Source organism: Lolium rigidum, chromosome 7 (genome assembly GCF_022539505.1).
Source record: "Lolium rigidum isolate FL_2022 chromosome 7, APGP_CSIRO_Lrig_0.1, whole genome shotgun sequence".
NCBI classification, from domain to species: Eukaryota; Viridiplantae; Streptophyta; class Magnoliopsida; order Poales; family Poaceae; genus Lolium; species Lolium rigidum.
This window is the reverse complement of record NC_061514.1, coordinates 278,958,357-278,983,034: the sequence shown is the minus strand read 5'-3', so window position 1 is coordinate 278,983,034 and position 24,678 is coordinate 278,958,357. Positions and strand designations below refer to the sequence as shown.

The following is a 24,678-nucleotide window of genomic DNA, read 5'->3' as shown; positions in this document are numbered from 1 at the left end:
GGAAACAAGGTCCAAGTACCCGCCCTATATTTTGTTATCTTAATAGTGAAATCGGACCTTATGCTTCGTAAGGAGGAAAAGTCATTTTATTTTATATATCTTTTACTAATTTTATAGACATATTATAAATAAAATTATAGTCAAATTTGTAATTGTTGAGCAGCGAAAACCAATACATTGTAGGACAGAGGGAGTAATGCAAGTTCGATGAGGTGGACGGTCATCCGATTACTAAGGGTGGGCAAAAAGAGTTTCACCAGTTTCAACTTTGTTAAAAACATCCGTACTAAACTTTAAAAAAAATCGAAAAGAAATGAACTAGCTGGTCGGTTTGAACGGCTTCCGTCGGTAACATTTTTTGCACACCCCTGCCGACCACAGTCCTCCTGGTGTTCCAATGGCCGAGCGCTCGACACAACACGCACTTAGGGCATCTCCAACCGTGCGACCCAAACCACGCCCGCACGTCCGTTTGGGTCGAGCCGGACAAAAACGCGGCCCAGCGCGGGGACGCACCGCAAAACCGGACGGCCGCGGCGTCCGGAACGACGCAAACCCGGCCCAAATCTGGGCTAGGTTTGCGTGGCCGCGGATGGCACGCGGCGTCCGCTCGCGTCCGGGCGCTGGTCGCCTCGTCTCCCTGGGGCCCACCTGTCGGTGACCAGGGAGTCTATTAAATGGGGACTGGACGACTGCCTCTCCATCGGCAGATCCGTCCACTCCAGTCCCCACTCCACTCCCCGCAGCGAAACCGCCGCCATGGCCAAGCGACGGTTCGCTTCCGCCAACGACGACGAGGCGACCAGCAGCCGCCCTCGCCCGCCGGCGCTGCGGGCTGCGGGCTGCGGGAAGAAACCGAGGCGGCCTCCACATCGGAGAGGCCGCCCGCGGCGGTGCGGCATTGCCGCAGCCGCCGCCTCTCCTGCTCGAGCCGAAGCCCGAGTCCTCGGAGGAGGACCCGGACCTCCTCGCCGCGCTGATGATCTCGGCGGCGGAGGAGGAGGCGAAATGGCCGCACCTCCATGCGGCCATTCGCACCTCCGAGATGGAGGAGGCGGCCCGGCGGGAGGTCGAGGAGGCGGAGGGCTGGGAGCTCTACGCCCAGGCCCGCCGGCGCGGCGGGAGGAGGAGGAGGCGGCGCGGCGGGAGGAGGCCGGGCGCCGCGCCGGCGAGGAGCGCCGCGAGGAGCAGCGGCGGCGAGGAGGCCGGGCGCCGCGCTCGGCGGGAGAGGCGCGGCGCCTCGGAGGAGGGCGCCGCTCCGTGCGCCGCCGCGGCCTCGGGTGGCTCCGGACCCCCACTCGGCCCAGGAGGAGGCCATGTGGTCTCGTGGCCGGAGTCCCCGGCGCGGTCGAGCCACAACGGCGCCTCGCCGCCGGGGACGTCGTCCACGACGACGACGTCGCCGACGACGCACACAGGGGCTAGGCGGCGCACCGGCGGCCACCGCGCCGCCGACCAAACCCTAATAGAGGGTTTTCAGTTTATATTTAAAAGCCCATATAGGGGCTTCTTTTGTTAGTTATTTGCCCAAAATAGGGCTATGTAAAAATTTGCCCAAAATAGGGCATATGTTGAATGAAATTTCGTTTAAATTTGCCTCGTTTTTTTGTTTTCGTTTTTCTCCGATTATGCGATGCGTCCGCGCGTTGGGCGCAGCGCGCGACCCAAACGGACACGCGGACGCGGGCCGCTGTCCGCGTGTCCGGGCGGCCACCCAAACGGCTCAAAACGGACGGCCCAGCGCGTCCGTTTGGATCAGCCGGTTGGAGATGCCCTTACATGACTTGATTTGGTGGTTCAAGTTTCATCGTCTATCTAGGAGTCGTGGCAGCCTCACCTGCATCATGCATCATGCTAGTTAACTTAAGATGGCCTCAATTATCCGTACGTGGTGCATAATATTTGCTCTGCATTTGAAACCTGTTAGCCTCATCTTGCTTCGTGCAACCTAAGCCTCGATTGCGTGCAATCAACTCCTCTGCCATTTACTAGTTTATCTATACGGCGCACCTAATTTGTCCAGGATATGGAGTACAACATACCTACTGCTACTGTGCTAGCACAAAGTTCTTGTGAGCACACTCCAATAATACAGTAGATACACAATATTTTTTCATCTTGTGTATTGTATGTGATACTGATTAAACAAGATTACCATGGTACGGCGCGGCTCGTTTGTTTTTGCCACAGCAGCTGCCGACGTGCCGCGACACGTTGCGCCGAGACCGGCCCACGTCGCTCGCCGGTCCAGCGAGCCACCCGACCTCCCGCATCCCCGCACGTGCCGCCCCACGCGTCAGCCCCTGCGAACAAAGCTCCCAGCCTACCACCACCGGTCCGAGCCGATCCATGAGCGGCAGTCTCGCAAACCTCCTACGTACGCACTGCATCGTTTCTCTGCGTCACCAGGTGCAAAAGAATGTGCGGAAAGGCCTGCAAGGTCGGCGGCGCCGCGTCGCCGGCGGGGACGAGCAGCACAGCAACCTCCATCGTTGTTCTCGCGTCGCTGCTCCTCGTGGCCTCGGCCGTCGTGTTCTTGCTGTCGCCGCCGCCGCCACCGGCGGACGCAAGGGGTCTCCCTGAGCCGGTCGAGCTCGCCATCGGCGTCGCCGGCCACGAGGGCTGGCTGGACGCGCTCCGCGCCTGGGCCAAGCTGGCGTGCCTCAGGCTCCGCCCGCTCGAGCCAAGGTATAGAATTACTCAGTTTGTTCCGTGCCTTGTCAGCAGGCGATGTTGTCAAGGTACGAGAAAGAATGTGTAATCTCATGACGTGTGTTGTTTCGTGTGGCGATCAAGGTACGATCTTAGGAGCCCGGTGTCGATGAAGAAGGCGGCCAGGCAGGGCCTGGAGATGGGCAAGGAGGCGGTGGAGCACACCGCGGAGTCGGCGGCGAGGGCAGCCGAGGAGACAATCGGGAGGACCTCCGAGAAGGTCAGGAGGAAGGTCTCATCGTCTCGGCGCTCCGATGAGGAGCTGTGATCGGTGGACGCGAACGCTGAAATTTTGAAAGCATCTGTACCCCTCTGCTCCACTCTCTTTCTTCTTCTTGTACCTGTAGCCTGCATAGCAAAGAGCGGTGTCCTGTAACGTTCTGTTGTAACCTGTACGTGTATCCTGCGATTCTGTCCTGTGTACCACTGTGAATATGAAATGTTAACGAATTGCAGTTGTTGGAACCACTTTCATAGTTGCAATAACAGAGACCTGCATCCAATCTAGCTGAAATGTCAGAGCCCAAGTGATACCAGGAATGGCAATTGTACTATCGAAAAAAGCTTTCCTGAACCAAGAGTACAATAGCGAAGCACTTGTCCAACGCATATAGCAGGTTTAATCAACTTAACCGACGTCAAGCAAGTATTTCGTTTGCCGGCTTACTCAACCATAGCACATAATCTTTCCTCCCAAAGAAAAAAAAAACATAGCATAATCTTCTCACCTAAAGATCAAGAGAGGGAGAGCGGTCCTCCCCTAGGAACAGGTAACTAGAAACAATCTTTCTGGGCAAAACATCTGATGAGCCTATGGACACAGGAGGGATACATAGAATATACATGATCCATGATCCACGCATGTCGAGGATGGGCATCACTCATTCCGGGCAGATATCCTTGAAAACGGGCAGCCTGCGTCGCCCGCTGCGACCATAGAGGACCTCAGCTATGAGGTCGCCTTCTTCCTCTGTTGGCTGTGGGTGAGCAGACGCCGCCTGAGCTGAAGGTGTTGTTGCTCCAGGTGCCGGTGTCGAGAAAAGCTTGGCTCTGTTTGGTAGCATGATGGCACCATCTGGTGATCGGAAGTCAACAGGCGGTGGCCTTGTGGGGCTGAAGAACTGGTGTTTCATGTCGGGAAAACCTGGTGCGCCAGTCAGAGGACCAGCCTGTGCAACATGAAACAGGATAAGTTACTGAGTACAGCCAGGTGTGGATTCAGAAAATAAGAATAAAGGACTATAAAAGAAACATCAAACTAGCTCAAAAAAATGAATTTAGGAACCATCTTACACCACCGTTAATCTAAGTTTTTTGTTGATTTACAGTAAAGCTTAATAAACATGGCAACAATTTGATATGGCAAATCAATTTAAGGATGAAGAAAAGAATAGCATAGGAGGTAACCGGAGATAATGTATCGCATCACGCTAATTAGATACAAAGAAGCATTGACTACTCGCATACTCCAGGTGCTGCAAAAACAAATAACTGGTCTATACATAATTGAGCCTGTAACTGTAACAGAACCATAGGTATCTGCAGCTTAGTGACAGAACTAGATCTAAAAAAAGGTGTTCAAGGCATAGACAACTAAAAAAAAATTGTTAAGCTTAGCAACAGAACTAGATCCAAAACAGGGTCGATATGTCTGGGTGTGCTAGATCAACTTGCTTCCAGCAATATTTAAGTATCTGAAACAAATTGTGTCTTCTCCGCTAGCAAGGGTGAGTAGTTAAGGATATGAGAAAACAACTTTGCACTCAAGGTAATAATTGTATAACATCCTAAATTATGTCTCCACATTTAGAGGAGCAGACAACAAGTATATGATCTAACAACTCATGCATATCCAATGAATCAGAACATTTTCTACCCTAGCAACAGGAGCGAGCTTAAGGAAATAGTAAAAACAATTATGCACTGAAGCTAAGGGTAACTGAACTACTAAAACCTAACCTAGCTTAAATTATATGTAAGAGCAAACAACACTAGAATAAACAATATAGCCATGTATGACAAAGTAATGCACTTTGTAGAATTTGCAGTAGGGGGTAAGTAGTAGCTCAAATGCATTATCAAATATCATGAGATTATAAAAATAAAGTCCACGACATGAACTGGCATACTACAATAGTTGACTGAACTATGACCATACTCTACATATAGTCTGATATGCTGCGTTATGACTTGGGTAAAAAAATTATGGTTTGGTGTGATCTGCTTTCGTTTTGTACACTCAGATTGAGCCGGTTCTTTATCCCTTTGGCGCTGGTTGCTCCTTTGTTTGAAGTTCGGGTCTCATTCTGTCCGCAGCAGTACTTCGTGACTTGTTCAAGATGGCTCTTTGGTGGCTCAGCATTGTGGAGTTTGGGTCCGTGTGCCGTTGTGCAGTTGCCAGCACAGCAGAGGTTGAGCAGTTTAGGGGTGCAGGTTAATTCCTACCTTATGACCAAATCTGCCCTGGTTGCGCTGGGGTCGCTCCAGGACTTGTTGTTATTGTTCAGGCTTGCTAGCAGCTTCCGGCGTTTGTAGTTAATCTAGTGCTTTGGGCGAAAGCCCTGCCTTTCAGGGCCGGTGACGGCGACGCCTGAGGGCGCCGTTTTCCTCTTGTGGCGTCATCGAGGAGTTTCGGCACCTCCCTTGCCTAGGGTCTCATGCTCCGGGTGAAAACCTCAGATTTGGCTAGCCAAATCGGGCGACGACGGTGTCTTGAACGTCGTACCCTCCTTGGAGGCGTCGTCTTGGGAACTTGAGTACGGGCCGTAGTTCTTCCTCGTGGATCACAGCGCTGACCACATGGGAGGTGTCTTGCGATGCAGGTAGCGCGCCGGCCTCTCGAGTGGTATCGCGGTGGCTTGCGCGACGAGGATCTTCCTCGAACAGCGCGAGCATGCCTCTGGATGAGCAGTGGTGGGCTGGCCTCTGTGTTTGTTGGCGGGCTGCTGAAGACTGCACGCTTGCACGTCTGTCGAGGTTGCCGGGAGCTAGCCGCTGCGCCGACAGCGTTCCTTGGATTTGGGTCGAGGCCGGAGCAGCAATGCTCCCAGCTGAGCCGTGGTGGGCTCGCGGGATTCAGGTGGTACGCGTCTTGGCTGCGGCTGGCAGGCTCTTGGTAATTTCGACGATGCACAAGCACTGCGACTTTCATCGGCAAGGGTTCTGTCTTGCGGAGGAGCTCACTCTGCAGCGTCCTGGAGGAGCACTCGACGGATTTCGGCCTTTTTGTCGTAGTCTAGTTTGAGTGTCGGGTGTGTACTGTGGGTGTTCGGCCTTTTCTTAGGCTTGTAATGTAAACTCCTTTTTCTATCAATGAATAGAAACATAAGCTTTGCGTTTTCGTGAAAAAAATCTAGTGCTTTGCCTCTTTCTTTTAAACTTGTTCAAGTTTGTGTAATCAGCACCATTGTATCCTATCCGGATGAGGGCTTTATTAATTTAAAACTGGGAGCTTTGAGACTCCTATCTGAAACCTAACCGAGCTCTAATTTTGTGTTAGAGCAAACAACAGTATTAGAATAAAAAAATAGAGTCATGTATGACAAAGTAATTCAACTTTGTGAAATTTGCAGGAGGGAGAGTAAGTAGCAGCTCAAATGCATTATCAAATATCATGAGATTATATAAATAAAGTCCACAAGAATGAACTGCATACTAGAATAGTGGACTGAACTATGACATGGTCTAAATATAGTCCGATATGTTGCGTTATGACTTAGGATTTTAGGAACATTGATGACAAATGTAAAAGTTTTGATGGTTTGGTGTGATCTGTTTTCGTTCTGTACACTCAGACTGTTAGACAACCTTCAGTCTCAGACATAGTATGACAGTATCATTCAAGAACAAGTTACTTGGCAGCGGCCCAAGTGATTCCAGTATTTATGGACTAATTTGACCTATATAAGGAAAGATTCTGCCCCTATAACATGATCTAGATATGTGATTAAAAAGAGAAAGTATTGGAATCATCTGACCATGACAGTATCGAGATCAACAGCAGAAAATACTACAGGAGTTATGCAACCAAAGAATCAACCTAACCAGTAGGTGACCTAAAGGCTTTTACCACTAGAACAGATCATGAACCATTCTCTCTACCCCATCAGTATGATATATACTTGAGACAATGGTAACGCAAGACTGCAAACAAAGAAGTTACTACTGAAAGTTAGATCTGGGGAGCAGCATAATCACCTGGCGTTTGTGGCCATGGAGGAAGGCCTCAACCCGGAGCGCCTCATGGTCCGGCATGGGGTACACCGGGCGCGGCTGCGCCGGCGGCGAGTAGACGAGGCGGCGGCTGTCCATCTCCGGATTAGCGGAGAAGCGGCGGTAGCGGAGTAGCGAGGCGTCGAAGCCGAGCTCCAGCCCGCCGGACGAGTAGGAGGAGGCGGGGGACCCCGGGTGGCCGGCGGCGACGGCGTCGAAGGCCGGCGTGAGGTACGTCCTGAGCGAGGGCGACGAGAGGCGGCGCTGCCGCCGCCGCGTCGCCGACTCGCCCAGCCACTGGCCGCCCGGGGAGGCGGCGGCGCAGTCGAAGTCGAAGTCGAAGTCCATCGCTCGCGGCGAGATTTGGGGGCGGCGGAGGCGACGGCTCCGGGGAAGGGAAAAATCTGAAATTTTTAAAACTGATGAAAATTAGGGCACCCCACCGAGAGAGTGAGAGGAGAAAATTTCTGGGGCACGCGGCCAAGCACGGCGGGCGGTTTCGAACTCGTGATTGGCAGGCAGGAGGAATCCGATGGAAAATTCAAATTTTAAATTCTAAAATAAGGAATAAAATTCGAGAAATTAAAAGATGGAACCAAAAGCGGCGGAAATCGACAGGAAATCGCGTGGTTTAAGCCGGGTAGCACGAGGGGGAGCAGCTCAGCTCCTGCCTCCTGAGTCCTGACCTCCAGAACCAAGAACAGCCGAGGACGAACAGGCGGATCAGGATCTAGGAGATACCAAACGAATCAGCACGAAATAAGTTCAGAAATCGATCAAATCCCGGACTCCGTCGCGATCTGTCGTATCGATCCGATTTAGAAATCCGAAAAAATAAACCTCCAGAAAAGTAGCTCGATTAAAATCCCCAAAAAATCACAGCAAAGTTCAAACTCCAACACAGATGAAAGACTCGGTAGGCGATTTCACCTTGGAATCCTGCGGAAAGTGAAGACGACGGCTGTCCCGCTCGGCCGCAAGCTGGGTCACGCTCCCATTGGGTGCTCGGGGCGGCCGGGCGGGAAGTGAAGACGAACTGGGAGGATACGAACCAAAGGGGAGAAGGGGGCGACGGGCCAGGTTAAGTACACGTGGCCATAGGATTCCCGTAGTTTGGGCTTGGCAGTATGTGACGGGGATCCAGTACACTCGATGCCTGGGCTTGGGCTGCTTTGACCTAAATCAATGTTTGACTTTATTTTCTCTTATTATTTCACTATTTTTTCTGATATTGCTCTATATTTTCTACACGAAAAAAGGTTGATTCTAAATTTAAAAAATGAGTAAATTAATTTTGGCCACAATTTTGGCGACAAAATCAGGAGCCGAGAAGGTTCCTCCTCAGAAAGGATGTCTTAGCTTTGTTTAAACTTGGATGTATCCGGACCCAATTTAGTATATATAGAGATACATCTAAATTTTGATAAAGTTGAGATAACTTTTTATGGAAGGACCGAGTATACAATTTCCCAGGAAGTGTGATATAAGAAAAAAAAAATATGTTTTTCTTTCTCAAACGACTTTCAAGTTCATGTCAAAGAAAACATATAATCTGGCCTCATAAGCACAACTTACCTTTAGGTCCTGTTTGTTATACCAAGATTGTCCTTGCCAAGATTAAGAGTTTTACCTGCGAAACCCTCAAATATAAGTTCTTCCTAGAATCAGATCGGATTGGAGATAGCTACCGGGTCACATAGCTGTTTCAATAGCTACCACTTCATCTTCAGTAAAAAAAAAAATGAGTTTCTAAATGAGAAAAGGAAAAAAAATAAAAGGAAACATCAAGTACCCAACCTAATGATTATCACAACAAACAGAAGTACACAACCTGATGAAGACGCATACTATTCATTCAACCACATATATGTTCCGCAAGAAAGATAGCCATTACATCACACCACAAACCAAGCCAATATATTCCGCACCGGACATAAAAGGTTACAGGGAGTTAATTACACAAAGAATACCTTATTCTATATTTTGAATACAAGCTGTAACTCTCAGGGCACATCACCCCTTCTTTCAATTCTGTATGCTACTACAACACCGCCTCCAATGCGATATGTACAACCAACAACAAACCAAACTACCGAGACCTCGTACAAACAACTGGACGAGCTAGGTACACTTGATGCAAATAGGAGTAGCAAGAACTACCCTAGTTAAAAATTAGATCTAGGGGAGCCAAGGTATACATGCTGAGGAGCATGGCAAGGCTTGGTTTTGAACCTAAAATGCAAAATTTATTTGCATAAAAGATATATATACCCCTCTCAAAGGCTATTAAGAAGAGCCCTTTTGCAAGAAGGCTGTTGAGAAGTTTCTGGCTTCGACCCAGGTGAGGCCAACCCAAGCACCGACAGTAGAAAATTCTTCTCCTGGAAAGTTCAAGAAAATACATACGTGAGTAACTTTACCAAGTATTTACTTCAGGTATGATTTTGTGTGCAAAATATTGATAGCAATCACAAGATAGAAGTCAAATGCTTACACTGGCAGTAATTTTTGGAGTTGGCACGTTCTCTGTGTATGGATGGAAAGTTGGGACTGTATGAGCAGGAGAGGTGAATTCCATGCATGGGTGTGTGTTGCTATCTTTCGGAACCTCGCTACAGTTCTCCGAAGCTTGTTTTCTCACACATGCTTTACCTTTGATAGCCCTGTGAGCAGGGGAATTAAATTCAACACACTGAAGCCTGCTATCTTGGGCAACCTTCTCTTGTATTTCTGCATCAGCATTAGCTTGCAAATCTGTATGAGCGGGAGAGGTATATTCTGTACATTGAAGACTGTCGTCTTGAGCATCCTCACTCAAGTTTACAGATGCTTGTATTTCTGGATCTATTTTAGCTGGCAAAAGTGTATGAGCAGGAGACATGTACTCCGTACACAGAGGTAATCTACTTTCAGCAGCCTCACTCGAGTTTACAGATGCTGGTTCTGGTTCTGTTTTAGCTGGCAAAAGTGTATGAGCAGGAGACCTGTATTCAATACATTGAAGCAAGCTACCTTCGGCAGCCTCACTCAAGTTTACGGATACTGGTTTTTCTGCATCTGCTTCAGCATGCATAACTGTATCAGCAGGAGACATGTATTCCATACAATGAGGCAAGCTACCTTCGGCAGCCTCGCTCAAGTTTACGGATACTGGTTTTTCTGCATCTGCTTCAGCATGCAAAACTGTATGAGCAGGAGAAATGTATTCCATGAACTGAGACCAGCTACCTTCGGCAGCCTCACACAAGTCTACGGATGCTGGTATTTCCGCATCTGCTTTAGCTTGCAAAGCTGTCTGCTCAGGAGAACTGTATTCCATGCAATGAAGCCCCCCATCTCCCGCAGCTTCATCTGAGTTTACATAAGCTAGAATTTCTGCACCTGTTTTAGCTTCAGAAGTCAATAATCTTCTGTGATGTGGATGAAACTGCATGTAACTAAGTTCAGATTAAGAGCATAGGTTACCTGGGGAAGGTTCCATACAACTAGACAGTGTGATTCCACAGAGAATATTATCTTCTGTGCCCTGATCTACCGGATCTACTGAGCAATCATCCATTATATGATCAGGAGCCATTTCTGATGTTACTCCATTCTGCTCCCTGATTATTAGAATGATGGTGGATCAACAGCTGAGGCAATAGATTTAACCAAAAGGATGACATATTATTCATTATTTACCTGGACATCTGTTCATCTTCCTCTTCATTCTCATAGGGATCTACAATTAAATCATCGAGGTCCTCTAGGAGTGAAGCTGTTCCAGACATGCTGCTTTCTGACATGTCATTGTCATCTTTCTTAACCAAATGATGCTGTAATTTCTGAAAGGTCAAGCATAAAACAGTTTATTATAAATACTAAAATACTATAGATCTATAGTATGAAACTTCTGGCCATCAAGTTGGCGATGCCATACCTGCCAGGCTTCATCCATGCTTTGGCTCGTGTTTTCAGTTTTTACTTTTGTTGCTAGGGAAGAAAGCAAATCAGCTTGCTGAAGTAATGTAGCAAACTTTGGATCATTCTTGTTCAAGAAATTACCCTCATGCTTCACACCTGAAATTGTGCACATGGAGCAAGTTCAAACATTGACACAGCACCTGAATCACATTAAATCAGTATCTAGGATAGTAGGCTCACAACTCTGCTCCTCACCATATAATTGCTTTGCTGAGGTCCTAGTAACAGAATTTTGGGTTTCCACAATATTCACACTTTGATTGGGTGGACAAAGGTCAGCAAGGGGTTGCCGAGAATCTTGTCCTATGCTCTTCTCTTGCCCAAATGACTTCGTATTTGGTGCTATGTTCTCCTTGAAATCAAGTTTGAAAGACCTGGTTGCAGAAAAGAACAGGTAAATATGTGTAAGTTGATTCGCATTATTAACCAATAGCTTCTGCTGGTACTGTGTGTACCTCATGTTCTTAATAGGTGGCGAGGAGCTAGGTGCACCATGTGTGAGGCCACCAGTCTGTGTCAGTACCCTCTTTGCATTTGCATTGGAACATACTGCAGTATTTTCCTCGAACAGGTCATCATTATTGGCCCGCCTTTTGCATAATGTGGAAAACCTATTCTTCACTGCATTATCAGTCCTATTAGAGGCAAACGAAAAATTCACATGTCAGATATCTTGTTTCACATATCCAACATTGATTACTCTTTTCACCTTACAGCATATAACCATTTGCAAGACACTCACCTCCCGGAGACAACCTTTGCTATTTCAGTCCATTTGTTACCAAGAACCTTTTGAGTCTGCATGTTGACAAGTCCAAGATTATCATTTGGCACTACAAGAGTTCTACAGCAATAACAAACACTAATAACAGGTGGTTTCCTAATTTCTCTTATGCACCATTGCAAATGTGTCAGAACATAACTAGCGGCCTAATCAAAGGGAATGGTTATTCTATTATAGCTTTTGAGCAATGTATGATCCCTTCTAGTTGTTCGCATCAATAACAATCATATGTCCTACAATTCAAAAAACAAATCCATCATCAGCACTCATGTGTAGCTCCATGGACACACAACTATTTGCCTGTGCAGGTGTTAGTGTTCACCAAGGAAGCTAGATAAAGTGTGGTGTCTCATGGCCCAAGAAGCTCAAACAGCTGCTGCTAAATAAGCAACCAAGAGAAAAACTCTAGTATTTGTAAAGCTTCTTTTCTTCCTTTCTTGCAACCCTGTTTCTCTGAATTATGATCTCTTGACCAATATTCTATCTAGTCTAGGTCCTGAAACTCAATTTCCCTCTCTAATCCCTCCTACTCCAAGAGATGAACTTTGGCCCCAAAATATTGTAACTGTTTGATGAAGCAGTGGCACCAAGCAAGTAAAATGGTAGAAACACATCAAGTTCTCACCTCGCATAAAAGCTTGTCTTCTTCACGAGACCACCCGCCTTTCTTGCACTCAGTGTTCAAATAATTGTACCATCTGCAGCAACAGCAGGGCAAAAAAAAAACACTGGAATTAGCTCTGCTCACGATACCAAGCCAACGCTTCTGCATGTCATAAAAGATACAATTGGACAAATACTACAAACGTCATAAAACCAAACAATTTAGAACCAAAGATCCCCTTTTTTTTCCAGCAGAGAGAGGTGCATACCTCCTCCTGCACTGTCTAGCAGTCTTATCCTTGAATTGTGTCGCTATAACTGTCCAGCTACAAGAGGGAAAGAAAGAACAGGACGAGGTTAATTTTAGAAGGCGTTATTGCAAGTGAGGATAGCGAAAAAAGAAATCCGTACTTGTCAGTTCCAAGGTGCGCGATTTGAGCACGAAGCACGTCATCCTCCTACAGGGAAAAAGTCAGAAGCGTCAGAAAGATATTCAACCATTTGAGCAGAATCGCAGAGGCACACACTCGAAAACCATGTAAAAGTAGTCAAAAATAAGAAAACAAACAATAAAATAAGTTTTCGGGCTCGGAATTGCAAGCACAAGATTAGGATAAGGCAAAAAAAAATCAGAATTTGCCAAAACGCGGATTATGCCCAAACATGTAAGAAAAAACTGCCTCTTTTTCGCCAAACGGAAAAGGGGAACGAATTGCTACAGGAACGAAGGAAGTCCCCGAATCCAATCCAGCGAAATCGAGCAGGGGGAAAGCACCGACGCGGCACAAGTTTACGCAGCCGCGAGGCGCCCAGGGAACAACAGCACGGTATGGCACGCACCTCGGCGCTCCAGCTCACGATGTGGCGGTCCTTCTTGGCCGCCGACGAGGCGGCGTCGGCGGCGGCGGAGGAGGAGGTCAGATCGGGGCCGGTCGCCATGGGCCCAGATCCCGCATGTTCCGCGCAGGGATCCGGCGGTGCGGGGAGCTCGGCCGGGGGACGGGCTGGAGCCGGACCGGACAGGGTAGGGTTTGGAGTTTTGGGCGCGACTGCGCGAGCGAGCGAATTTTTGAACTGGAGGTCCGGAGAAGAAGACAGCGAGGAGGAGGGGAGAGTGGTGTGGGTGAAGATGGGAATTTTTGGTCTGTGGGGAGTGGAGCAAAGGTGGGTTTTTTAAGGATGGGCCATGGCGTGAAAGGGAAGTGTTGTTTGGGACGACGACCCCTCCTCCTCTACTACTGTGTGAGTGTGAAACTTTGCCCCAAAAGCACGTGCTGGTGCTGGGATTAATAAGGGTACAACTGTGCAAGAAGACCAATTGTACTACTGGCATCTAGTATCTCCTTGTGGCTACCATCACACTGCATATCTACTGCTAAAAATGGATTAAGTATTCACTTAGAAAATCACTAAATCTTATTTTGATTTCAACTTTTTGAACCAAAGTTTTGAAAATGAAATTTTCGATTATGCCACCTTTAGGCCCGCTTCAACTCACGCATATTGATGCATTGATCGAGATTCTGTGTGTACACATATATCGTAGACATAAAACTTGACTTATCATCTAGTGACTTAGTTCCTTGCCATGGTTACACCGACCTAAAGAACAAGGATGCGGAGCAGGTGCGCTATAGATATACACTCACAGGGCGGCATCCGCTTGTGTAGGTTAGAGGCGTACAAATTCTCTTGGGTACTATATGTAGTTTTCGTCAGGGTTTTTTCTAACTCTTAAACTTGTTTAAGATATGGCTTCTCACCTTTGGAAAAGAAAATCCAAATAGGTGCATGGTAAAGCATTAGGTCAAGGAGGCGTCTAATGAGTGCCACATAGCATTAGTCCTTGGCTAGCGTACAGTTAGTTTTCGGTTCTCTGGTGTGCTCTAAAGAACAAGGTATGCATACAAGTAAAAGAAAATTGAACTTTTGACGTAGAAAAGTTCAGTTTTAATCTTTGAAAGAAGTCTACATGACCCACTCAGGTTTGACGTTTGGGATTGAGAACCCCCTCAGCTTTAATCTTTGAAAGAAATCTTTTTTTTTTTTGAACAGGGTCGGTCCCGAAGGACCCAGAAGCTCGATTAACTAAAAGCGGTGGAGTTACAACTTACATCACAGACCACAAGAAAATCGTAAATTACAACAAAGTCTTCACATTTTGCACTAGGGACCCTAGATCTAAAACTGAGTGTGCAATCAGGTCCAGCTCCATCTCCACCGCATCGCTGCATCACTTCACAGCCAAGAACGCCATCGCCGGGGACATTACCACTTGGGACGGAGCTCCGGGAACCTACTGTGATGGAGCTATGAGGCCTCCGCTTTGGCACGACAGCCTGGAGGTAGAAGAATACCTGCAACCACCGGTCGGAAGAAATCGTCGCCGGTGACAGAGGGTGGAGGGGTCGCCCTTCGACCATCAGAGACAGCAGCCAAGACGGAGCTGTTGTGGATGCCCTCCCAAACGAAGCTTCATAGTTTCCCTGGCGCTGACCCGCCGTCGAGCAGCCAAGGATTGCAAACTGACTTCCCTCAACGTCACCATGACGAGAGGGGAGAAGTTTGAATCTTTGACCAACGAAGGTGAGCCCGCACATCAAACGAACCTGGACCTTATTGAAGGAGTTCCTGAGCTCCCTCATCACCTCCATCTGCTCCCACCATGGGAGAATCGCTGGAAAGCAGAGAAGAACCAAACAGAGCCAGGATTGGTCCGAGAAATCCAGCTCCAAACTCCAGATGCAGACTTTATTTGGAGAGATGCATGACCTCCTCTTCCCCACCTGCACCTTGGCTCGCCACCAAGTAGATACAGTGAAGAAAAAGAGATCCATGGCGTGGCAGATCTGGTCGCCTGGATCTACCAACCTACTCTCAGACTCCATATAGGTAAACTCTGGAAAGAAACTACACCTAAAACTACTACCGGCACCATCCCTTCGGCATCTCCGCGCGAATACGCCGGCAAGAGAAGCTCCGGTCCGGCCCGGGGAGCAAGAGGAAGAGACCAGAAAGAGAGAGCTTCGAGAGAGACCCGGGGGAAAGAAAGAAAGTATCCCTCCTCTCTTTCTTAATCTTTTAGCTCACTACTTCGAACTTTCAAGTCAAAGATCAGTCATGAGCAGTGGATTTTGACTTAAATTCAACAATTCGAACCTCAACTTTCTACTGTAAAGTTTGAAATACCAACTCACGGGCTTTTGGGTATGTAAATCAGAAACTTGATTTAGTAAAATCATTCAGAGGAAACAATGATTGTAAACAATATTGAGCAGAAGCAAAGATTGTAAACGTAATATTTTGTTAAAAAAACATATCAAGAAGCAAACAGCTTTTTTCCTCATCCGTTTGTAGGAATGTTCCAACAAATTGAGTTTATACTCTTTTAACCAAACACTGCTATGGTTTTATGCTTGGCTTTGATTCAACTCGCGGTAAAGCAGCCAACCGATCATATGGACTATGCTTATGTCTAGGTTTATTTTCCATGAAACAAGTTTACTTTAGGACTCTTATGGAGCGACTGTTAGGAATAATTATTCGCCAATCAACCTTCATAATCGTCCGTTGTGAATCTTTTTATTTCCTTCGTATTTTCATAAATATCAAGGATCAGATCAGATGGTTTTTAGTGCCGCCGGGGTAATTGTTTTCTTTGTCGTCTAAGAAATATGCACATTTCCACTCTAAAGCAACATATCATCCCATTCCACATATATTGTACTAGCTAAATGCCCGTGCGTTGCTACGGCACAAAGAAAAATCAAATATAATATTTGCTAATTTGTAGCCGATGTTGTGAATGTCAAGTCTTTTCACAACATTGGTATCGTGTTCGAGTCATGGGCTGATGAAGTGAATAATAAAGTGATATGTAGATACTTCAACATGTGTTCATGTCCAATTTTTTACGTTCGGTTCCTTTTGTGATTCTACTCTACTCGAGACCACTCTATTGTTGAACAATCTGCTAAATATTGATCATCTCCATTGAACTTCGTAATGTCTTGCACTATGATGTGACAAAAAGAAACATGCACTTTGTAATTTCTTTGGATGATTTTACCTATCGAAGAAACCTAATGAGAAGAATATAAATAATGAAAGCTAGCAAAATAATACAAGAGAACAAAGGCATCTGCTCTCATATATGAATAAATAACACTGAAAAAGTTAAGTTTTTTTAGGCAAATCAACAAATAATGCGCACTCATTATTATGTATGCAAGTATTTTTAAATTTTCCCGTGTTTATCTGCCCATGAATTTAGATTCACAAGGGAAGTTCAAAAAGATTAATTAACAATCAGAATTTGCTTAGGTTGTTCTTGGTTCAGCAAGCAAACTACCATGATCCCCTTGACGGTGTAATCTCAGCAATTCCAGTTTGCGTTCCAATATGCACTTCAGCTGCACTTGTCCTGGCCATAGTCGTATGACGCATCTATGCTTCATCTGATCTCCATTGCTCGAAATGGCTGTGCGGCATCGCAAGTGCAGCTGTCGTACAGACGGTTCACCGGCCGTGCGCTCGCGACGTCGGGGTAGAAGTCAGGCAGGTGTGGGCGGGCTACGTGCTCCGAGTCGCACCTCATCGTGAGTGTTCACCGTGAGTGGTAGACTCGGGAATAGTAGTCACATAGATCGTCTCCAGGACAGCCGACTGCATGCAGCGGCGACGGCAGCGGCTGAGCGCGGCACATGGCGGGGCGACGGAACACGGGGCTCGCGACAGCGATTACTTGAGTGGAAGTTGGCTTCGGGGAGGCACGCTGCCATTGAGTAGTTGATCAAACGGACGATCCAATTCACGGCGTACCCGTATTTTTGTAGGTATGAAAGGATTGATCCGCCGAGACGATGATGGCCACCTCCCGCGCGGGGCAGACGGGAAGGTCGGAGTACATCGGGGAGTGGGCCACGGTGAGGCTTTAGTACATTGGGCTCGTCCGCGTGCACGCGCTTGACCTCTAGAAGGCTAATCAGGTTGTACGTCGGGAGCCGGCCGGCGGTATGGAGGTTTCGCCGATGCCCTCATCATGGAGCTTCATTGTTATCTCGATGGGTCAATCGGAGCGAGCCTCGGAGTACATGGATTCGATCTGGACTTGTAGGCTGGACCGGGCTCCTACCCAACAATTGGTCTCCTGTTGACATACGTGTGGTTTGTTAGCGCGATTGAGATTATGTAACCGATTTTTGTTTAGATCTATCGAAACCAAGGCAGCAGGGACGAAGCAAACCTGTGTACGAAGCGATCTTAGGCAGGGTTTTTTTTTGACGTACGCACGATTTTTCCACGTACGACCACCACCGATTGCAATTTAATAGGTAAGATTTTTTTCGGAGCTGTCTAACACAAGATGAGTATAGTTAGCTTTTGCATATATACTCTCTCCGCTCAATTAAAATTATCTTAACTTTATCTAAAATTTAGATGTATCTAGTTACTATTAAGTGTCTTGATACATCTAAAATTAGATAAAATTATGACATGTTTCATGGGACGGGTACTACTTTTCCATTTCTCTCCCATTTGCTTTCCTTTTTTTTAAAACGGTGAGCAATGCTCATAACTTGCATCATACAATGCATGCTCCGTGCCATGCGTGTACGCATGTATGAGCCATCGGTGAGTTCGTGTGACTCTGTTTATGGTGCCACGCTCCTGCTACGTTGTACTAAAAGGTTTGCACACATTCGTTTCAGATAACGAAGGTTTGTGCATGCAAGGTGATGGCAAAGGCACAGGTATCTTGTGAAATCGGTTCATCGTTGCCAGTTGCCACCACAAAAAAATATCAACTTCTAGATTGCTATCTTCAAATTAAATATGAGCAGCTAGCTTATTTTAAAAAAAAATAGGCTGTTGCAACAGTGCAGTTAATCAAGTTTTACTATTCTCAAAAAAAATTAAGTTTTACTTAATCAACTCGATCAGGTCACCTGTCTCTGATAAGCATGCAACTGCGTGTTCATAAACCCTGCATAGCTCCTCAAATAGTCAACTGTGCGATTCGGCAGATATGGCTGTTCCTCTGTTGTTTGTGGAACGAGTACTTAGGAGTATGTTAGCCTACCAAAGGAGGAGTTAGTGAAAGTTAAATAAAGGTTGACGGTGCGCACATTAGCCGTGCTCAGCCACTTTTAAAAAATATAATTAGAAAATTGAATGGATTGTGTGTAAAGCAAGCAGTGATCGTGGTTAAGTAATAAGAGTAATTGCTAGGATTTGAAACAGCATTACATATAGTCAGACGTTCGGCAACCTACTGGGTAGTGAAAGTCTTGTTTGTCCGCTGGTGTGTGTGATGGTGATCGCTTAGCCAATCTTAATCAGCGATTTCAAACGAGGAATACAATGGCTACAAAGAAAACCCGACTCAGATATTTTTTTTACTTGGTGCCACCACTCGTGTAGATCACGAGCCGGAATATTTTCGGGCATTGCAATTGCTTGAGAAAGCTAGGTACCGGCATCGCCCTTGGAGCAAGTAATACTCTTTTCGATCCAAATTAATTGAATATTTAGATAAGGACATATTTGTTGACGAATATATTTGTGTCTAGACAAAACTTAGTTAATTAATATGAATCTGAGGGAGTAATTGTTTCAAAATCAGCGACCAACATAGTCCTATAAAAATTCCAAAAGAAAAACTCCTATACAAATGTCCTACATGTCCTATGTATGCATCTTTGTTTCGATTGGTGACTAGTAACTCCACACTTGAACACGGGGAGGCTCATTATCTTCTTCCATTTCTCGCTCATTAGCATCCACTCAGAGTCGCTAAGTTTGCCCCAGCTCCTGCCCATCTCTCCTCCGGTGGCCTCGCCAACTGAAGTTGGAGGAGAAGAGGAGGTTGGCCTCCTCCCGCAATATAGTACCATCAATAGGGTTACTTGTAGTTTAGTGTTTGCCCTTGTGGATTTCGGCGTTATGCCGCTCTCTCAAAGCCTCTCCATATCGCGAGTGAGCTACGGTGAGGAGTCGATGGCGACCTCCTTTGTTTCTTCCTCCATGGTGGATGTCGCAGAAGGAGTGCAAATCCAGCATAGGCTTCTTCAACAAGATCAACGAAGCTTTTTTTGTTAGTGATTTTGCCTGATCTATTCGTCGTGGTGGCAGAAGGGGTGGGAGGCAGTGAGGCGCCATGATCTGGAGTTCCTTGGCTTGTCCGTGAAGTTGTTGTTCTTAAAATTTTCATCCATTGCGGTGATGTCTTGCCGCTATGATATTTTGCCGATGAGGCGGCCACTCCATGCTTTGGTGCCATCCTTGCATCTCATCTCTTTCGTACTCCATGTCGGCGTGTCACCTAGGAGGATCTTCAACTTTGGCGTGGAGTCACACTCCTGCCTTGACTCAAGTGGTGTAGCCCTCAACGACAAGGTGTGTGGTCGTGCTTTGTGGTCCTAACACAAGAACAAAATAGAAGTGTTACATTACAATCTATATTTTTGCCAAGGTCCTTTTTGTCAAAATGACAACCATGTTGTAATTTCTAAAAATCCTCGGATCCTCGTTGTAACTTGTATATCCACTGCTTAAGCAGCTTCCAAATCCTTCGACATTCTTCCATATTAAAAAATGTGAACCATGTTGTAATTACTAATTATCTCAAGGCCCTATTTGTAACTTGTATGCCTACCACTCCATGCTTTGGTGCCATCCTTGCACCTCATCTCTTTCGTCCTCCCCATGGGCGTGCCACATGGGAGGATCTTCAACTTTGGCACCGCGTCACACTCTTGACTTGCATTATAGGCGGAGCTAGCTAGAGACATGGGTGTAGAAATATACACCCATTATTTTTGGGAGACAATTAAAGTCTACGTAAATCTAATATAAATTTGTACTAAAACATAGCTCAAACCCTGAGTTAGCCCTATAATTAATTAGTAAAACTATGATCCCTGTCTATGTACACCCAAACCAATTTTCTTACCTCCGCCCCTGGCTTGCATGACTCAGGTGGCGTAGTCCTAAATGATGAGGTGGGTGGTCATGCTTTGAGCTCCTAGCACAAGAACAATTCACAAGGATTACATTGCAACCTATATTTTCTTTGCAAGGTTCTTTTCGTAAAAGTGACAACCATGTTGTAATTTCTAGCAATCCTAGGATCCTCGTTGTAACTTGTATGCCCACCGCTTAAGCAGCTTTCAAATCCTTCAGCACTCTTCCATATTAAAAATGGTGAACCATGTTGTAGTTACTAATTATCTCTAGGCCATATTTGTAACCTGTATGCCTACCGCTCAAATCGGCTTCTGGATCCTTTGGAACCCTTCCCAATTTAAAGAAAAGTACTCCAATAACTCTATGCCTGCACTTATACTAGCTAGTATATCTATTTAAAATAAGTGTCGCAACTTTATCTATATAAAGATAGATCTATAACTAAAATAAATCTAGATATATCCATATTTACACAAAATCTCCACACTTATTTTAAAACAGAGTGAGCATACAAGATTATCGGAAGTAAAGAACACTTGTAACAAAAATATCTTTTCCATTGTATTCGTTCCTCTTTAAACCTATTTGAGAAAGAGAGGGAGAGCAAAGAGAACCCATCAAGTAAATAAAGTAGCTCGTCGGAAAGCTACACTATGGGTGTGTTTGGTAGCCCGGTTCACCTGGGAATTACTTTCTCATGTGGGCACTGCCCATATCATACTAGCTAGGCTCAGATTTTGTGTATGTTTGGTAGATCGTAGGTGTCAAAACATGCTGAACCCAGAGTGTGTTTGGTAGGTTCTGTCTAGTCCCAGAATGTGAAATTGCAGAGAGGCCCAACTTTCTTACATCAAAGTCCTTAAACAGAAAAGGCAAAAGCAATCGGGTCCTCAACTGTCTCTACCACGCCATGGATGTCTGGCCGTGCGGGGGAGAAGCTCGTCGGTGGCACTAGGTGGTGGAGCTGGGGGTTAGGAGGGCTCTTGTCGGCAGATAACGGCGCCCGCCACCGGAGGAGGCGCGCCAGGACGTCCGCCGGCAGAGGAGAACTGACAGGGCGCCCGGATGCGAGGAACGCAGGGTGCCCGCCGGTAGAGGACGTGCTACGCGGCGGTGGCGGTGGGTGTTCTCGTCGGCGGTGGCGGGCCGTAGGACGCCGATGCGAGCTCCTCGTTGGCGGAGGACCGCCGGAGCGGGAGGAGGGCCGGCCTGTGATTCTCGTCGGCGGGGGCGGGCCGGAGCTGGAGGAGGGCCGACGTGAGCTCCTCATCGACGGAGCGCCGGCATGCGAGCTCCTCGTCGGTGGAGGAGAGCTGGAGCGAGAGGAGGGCGTCGGGACGGTCACAGGGAGGAGGAGGCGGCGGTAGCGCTCCAGGAGGTGGACGGGAGCGAGAGCGAGATTGGGGGGAATGAGGAGGCGGGGTGGGCGGAGGGGCGGAGAGGACGCGTGCGGGCCCATGCTACAGTCTTTTGCGGGGACGAGTTCAGACTGGCCGACCTGCGAACGTCTATTTGAGCTTCTCACCCTGGCCTGGCTGAGAGGCAATTTTTGTGCGAGTTGGGCAGTGCCGAGACGAACCGAGCCGGGCTAACAATTCACCTAGATTGGGATGGGAATATCTGAGCTCACCCAGTCTACCAAACACACCCTATACAGCTAGGAAAGCCCCCGGTGGTGGTGGCCATGGCAAAATTACAATCGCGGATAGGCTAATGTCACTTTGGTGCTCACAGTATATCCCGGAGCAAAGTGCAGCGTGCGTGCGTGCACCCGACGTGATGGCTAGCGTGGTGACCGAACTCGGCGTCACACGCACACGGCCACCTACACTACTACAATCCGGTAACTTTTGAACGCAGCCACCGTCCTTTTCCTGTTCAAAGCTGCCGCCATTTCTGACGCTGGGACTGGCCGTGGCAGTGGGATTCAGTGGCGAGTGCATTTTCCTGGGGCCCTGCTACGGCTGTCAGATCCTGTCAGTGCCGAAAGTGTCCAATCGAGGGAGTAGCATCCTATGCAAGTGCAACGACCCGGTCAATCGCTAGTCATCTCATCACCTCGGTTGCAGCACTAATCCTGACTCCATGACATGATGGCATTGGGTTCGTACAAGGTTGTCTCGCGTGTGGAATATTATCATCGTTTTTTTTAGATAAGGGCATCTTCAGCGTTACGACGATAAACGGACTTAAAGGCGATCGTTTGTATCCATATACCTAAATATGGCATGTAACCCTATCGTTCGACGCAAACTCATCGGTTTATCCGTTGGAACGCAAATGCGACCCAAATTTACGTCGCAAATGTGTAGACGTAGACCCAACGTGTGACTGCTCCTTTCTACCACGAGCCCGCCTAGCAGCGACCCCGTCCGCTTTGTCCTCTCCGTGGCGCTGCAGTACTTGCTGGGCGGACTCGCTTCCACCATCTACACACTGGCGCTCAGCGAACAGGTTCTCTGAGCTTGTGCGGTGATCCAGCATACCACTGCATGTCGTAATATGCAAGTCGTTGACATAATATCAATGAAACACATTTTCACTGGTATTACATCCCTTAGAGTGGTACAACAGAAACATTGTAGGTCCAAGGCATGTCTAGCATTACATGCAAAGTCTTTACAATATATCAACACAACCTCGTACATTACAATGAATTAAAACTGCAAATAAACTCCAGAAGACTAACTCGTAAGCTAGACCTAGTATTAGCTCTACCTATATAGCTACTTGGCTTGCTAAAGAAATAATAGTTGAACTCTAGCTATTTCGGTGCTAGGGTTAGGGGACTGGTTCCTGTCTATTGTTGTCTGCTGGTCTAGATTTCCACCATGGAGTATGTAGTAGTTGACTTCGTTGACCCCTCGATCTGGTTCCCACCCCAAGTAGTGGTTGATTTCTCCATCTTCGAGCTTCATGGTAACTTCTCTTTCGATGCCTCCGGATCTAAACAGGGGGTTCAAGAGAGAACGGGTGAGTACGAGCGTACTCAACAAGTTCAATCATATGAATATAGGTGTATCATGCACTAGCTACAGCCATAGACCAGGAATTCGTAGGCAGATGCAAGTTCTCGTAATTATTTCTTCAAAAGGTTGATTTTATTCTGAAAAACTATTTTCGTTAGCCTTCACGGGGTGTCTAGAACTTCATGGAGTTTCTTTCATGCAGTGTTTGTAGTTCCAAACCCAGAATATGGAGTGACAAGCCATAATTTGATACACTCTACAGATGTATGTTGCTTTTCCCATAAGAGAACGTACCATTGTTGCCAACCGGGCGATCTTTCCCGCCCACACTTCTTTGGCGTGAGGCCTAGCATAAGGTGGAGTGATTCTCTTATCACATCCTTTCCCGCCCATCCTTCTCCGTAACCCCGTATACCCACCCTTTTGTAAACCCCTGGCAGGAGTGAATCTCTTATCACATCCATCCCAGTTTGTTACAATCCATCATAGACCACCAGTACCATGGGAACTCTACGGGGTCCCACCCTTCGCATGGTACGGCACGTCCATTGATATGCGAGAGGAAAAATGTACAGTTGACTTCTCCGTTCCACTATAGGTCTTATGGTTAACACGAGATTTACGGCGCAAGAATCACTTGATGAAATTTGTTATTAATCCTATGTAAATACATAACCCAGTTGCAATGGAACCTCCACCCAGTTGCAATTAATCCTATGTGAATACATAATTCATAATTTAAAAAGTAATATTTTTATTTTAAATGCATGAGTGATAAGTATAGTACTTTGACTGGAAGAGTATGTAGTCAAAAGCTTCGGTATGGAATAACTCCAAATTTTAAAACAACATCATGATGGCAACAACTCTGTGTAAACCAACTCGTTGGGACTCCAAGTGCAGAGTGTTGTTGTTGGAGATAGTGCTCTAGAGACAAATAATAATGGGTATTTATTATATGTCAAATGTTCATATAATTAGTTTCGTGCCATGATATAACTATATTAACTGGAAACATTAATACAAGTGTGGTATTGTTAACAAAGGGTCCCTAGTAAGAACACAAGTGCATAACTAGTTCATTGAGGTCAATTGTTGATTGAGTTTTTCCCAATCATGGACACATGTCATTGACAATGAGATCATATCGATTGGATGAATGTGATGATGTACATACCCATAACATAAGGACACAATCAAGTCACATCGAGTTCAATGTACAATGTTTATTTAAGTGCGTAGTGACTTAATCCTTAGACCGTGACATCATATCTAATCATTGTCTCTCGAGGTTGCCTTGGCTACATGAACCTTTATACCGTAACAGGGTGATCATAAATGTGAGGTTAGTTATACCAATGGGATAGTTGAGGCATATGGATCAAGTGCGAGATTTGTTCGTCCATATGGCAGAAAGATACATATAGGGCCCACTTGGTGAGATTACATCCATGAAAGTTGTGCAGC

General features: G+C 46.7%; 3 protein-coding genes across 3 annotated transcripts; 1 reads left to right on the top strand and 2 right to left on the bottom strand.

Annotated features, from left to right (window-relative positions):
• The first annotated feature begins 2,419 nt into the window (after positions 1-2,419).
• On the top strand, positions 2,420-2,980 carry LOC124672813. The gene is made up of 2 exons (XM_047208983.1): positions 2,420-2,703; positions 2,809-2,980. The coding sequence occupies exons 1-2, from the start codon at positions 2,420-2,422 to the stop codon at positions 2,978-2,980; spliced, it is 456 nt and encodes a 151-aa protein (XP_047064939.1).
• A 465-nt stretch (positions 2,981-3,445) lies between these two features.
• LOC124672812 lies at positions 3,446-7,272 on the bottom strand. Its single transcript, XM_047208982.1, has 2 exons — positions 6,910-7,272; positions 3,446-3,881 (listed from the first exon to the last, which is right to left on the bottom strand). The coding sequence occupies exons 1-2, from the start codon at positions 7,270-7,272 to the stop codon at positions 3,594-3,596; spliced, it is 651 nt and encodes a 216-aa protein (XP_047064938.1). The 3' UTR covers positions 3,446-3,593.
• A 1,547-nt stretch (positions 7,273-8,819) lies between these two features.
• LOC124674506 (transcription factor MYB124-like) lies at positions 8,820-13,213 on the bottom strand. The gene is made up of 12 exons (XM_047210551.1): positions 13,115-13,213; positions 12,686-12,732; positions 12,544-12,600; positions 12,297-12,369; positions 11,630-11,685; positions 11,343-11,522; positions 11,083-11,261; positions 10,844-10,983; positions 10,606-10,748; positions 10,390-10,526; positions 9,419-10,305; positions 8,820-9,305 (listed from the first exon to the last, which is right to left on the bottom strand). The coding sequence occupies exons 1-12, from the start codon at positions 13,211-13,213 to the stop codon at positions 9,201-9,203; spliced, it is 2,103 nt and encodes a 700-aa protein (XP_047066507.1). The 3' UTR covers positions 8,820-9,200.
• Positions 13,214-24,678: the final 11,465 nt, after the last annotated feature.

What these genes read in the sequence shown, in the direction of transcription:
- LOC124672813 (XM_047208983.1), top strand. Translation starts at nt 2,420, where the DNA reads ATGTGCGGAAAGGCCTGCAAGGTCGGCGGCGCCGCGTCGCCGGCGGGG. An exon ending in CCAAGGTATAGAATTACTCA is followed by an intron (nt 2,704 to 2,808) that starts GTTTGTTCCGTG and finishes GTACGATCTTAG; the next exon opens with GAGCCCGGTGTCGATGAAGA.
- LOC124672812 (XM_047208982.1), bottom strand. Translation starts at nt 7,272, where the DNA reads ATGGACTTCGACTTCGACTTCGACTGCGCCGCCGCCTCCCCGGGCGGC. An exon ending in TCCATGGCCACAAACGCCAG is followed by an intron (nt 3,882 to 6,909) that starts GTGATTATGCTG and finishes CATGTTGCACAG; the next exon opens with GCTGGTCCTCTGACTGGCGC.
- LOC124674506 (XM_047210551.1), bottom strand. Translation starts at nt 13,213, where the DNA reads ATGGCGACCGGCCCCGATCTGACCTCCTCCTCCGCCGCCGCCGACGCC. An exon ending in GCTAGACAGTGCAGGAGGAG is followed by an intron (nt 12,370 to 12,543) that starts GTATGCACCTCT and finishes CTGTTGCTGCAG; the next exon opens with ATGGTACAATTATTTGAACA. An exon ending in CTCCAAAAATTACTGCCAGT is followed by an intron (nt 9,306 to 9,418) that starts GTAAGCATTTGA and finishes TGAACTTTCCAG; the next exon opens with GAGAAGAATTTTCTACTGTC.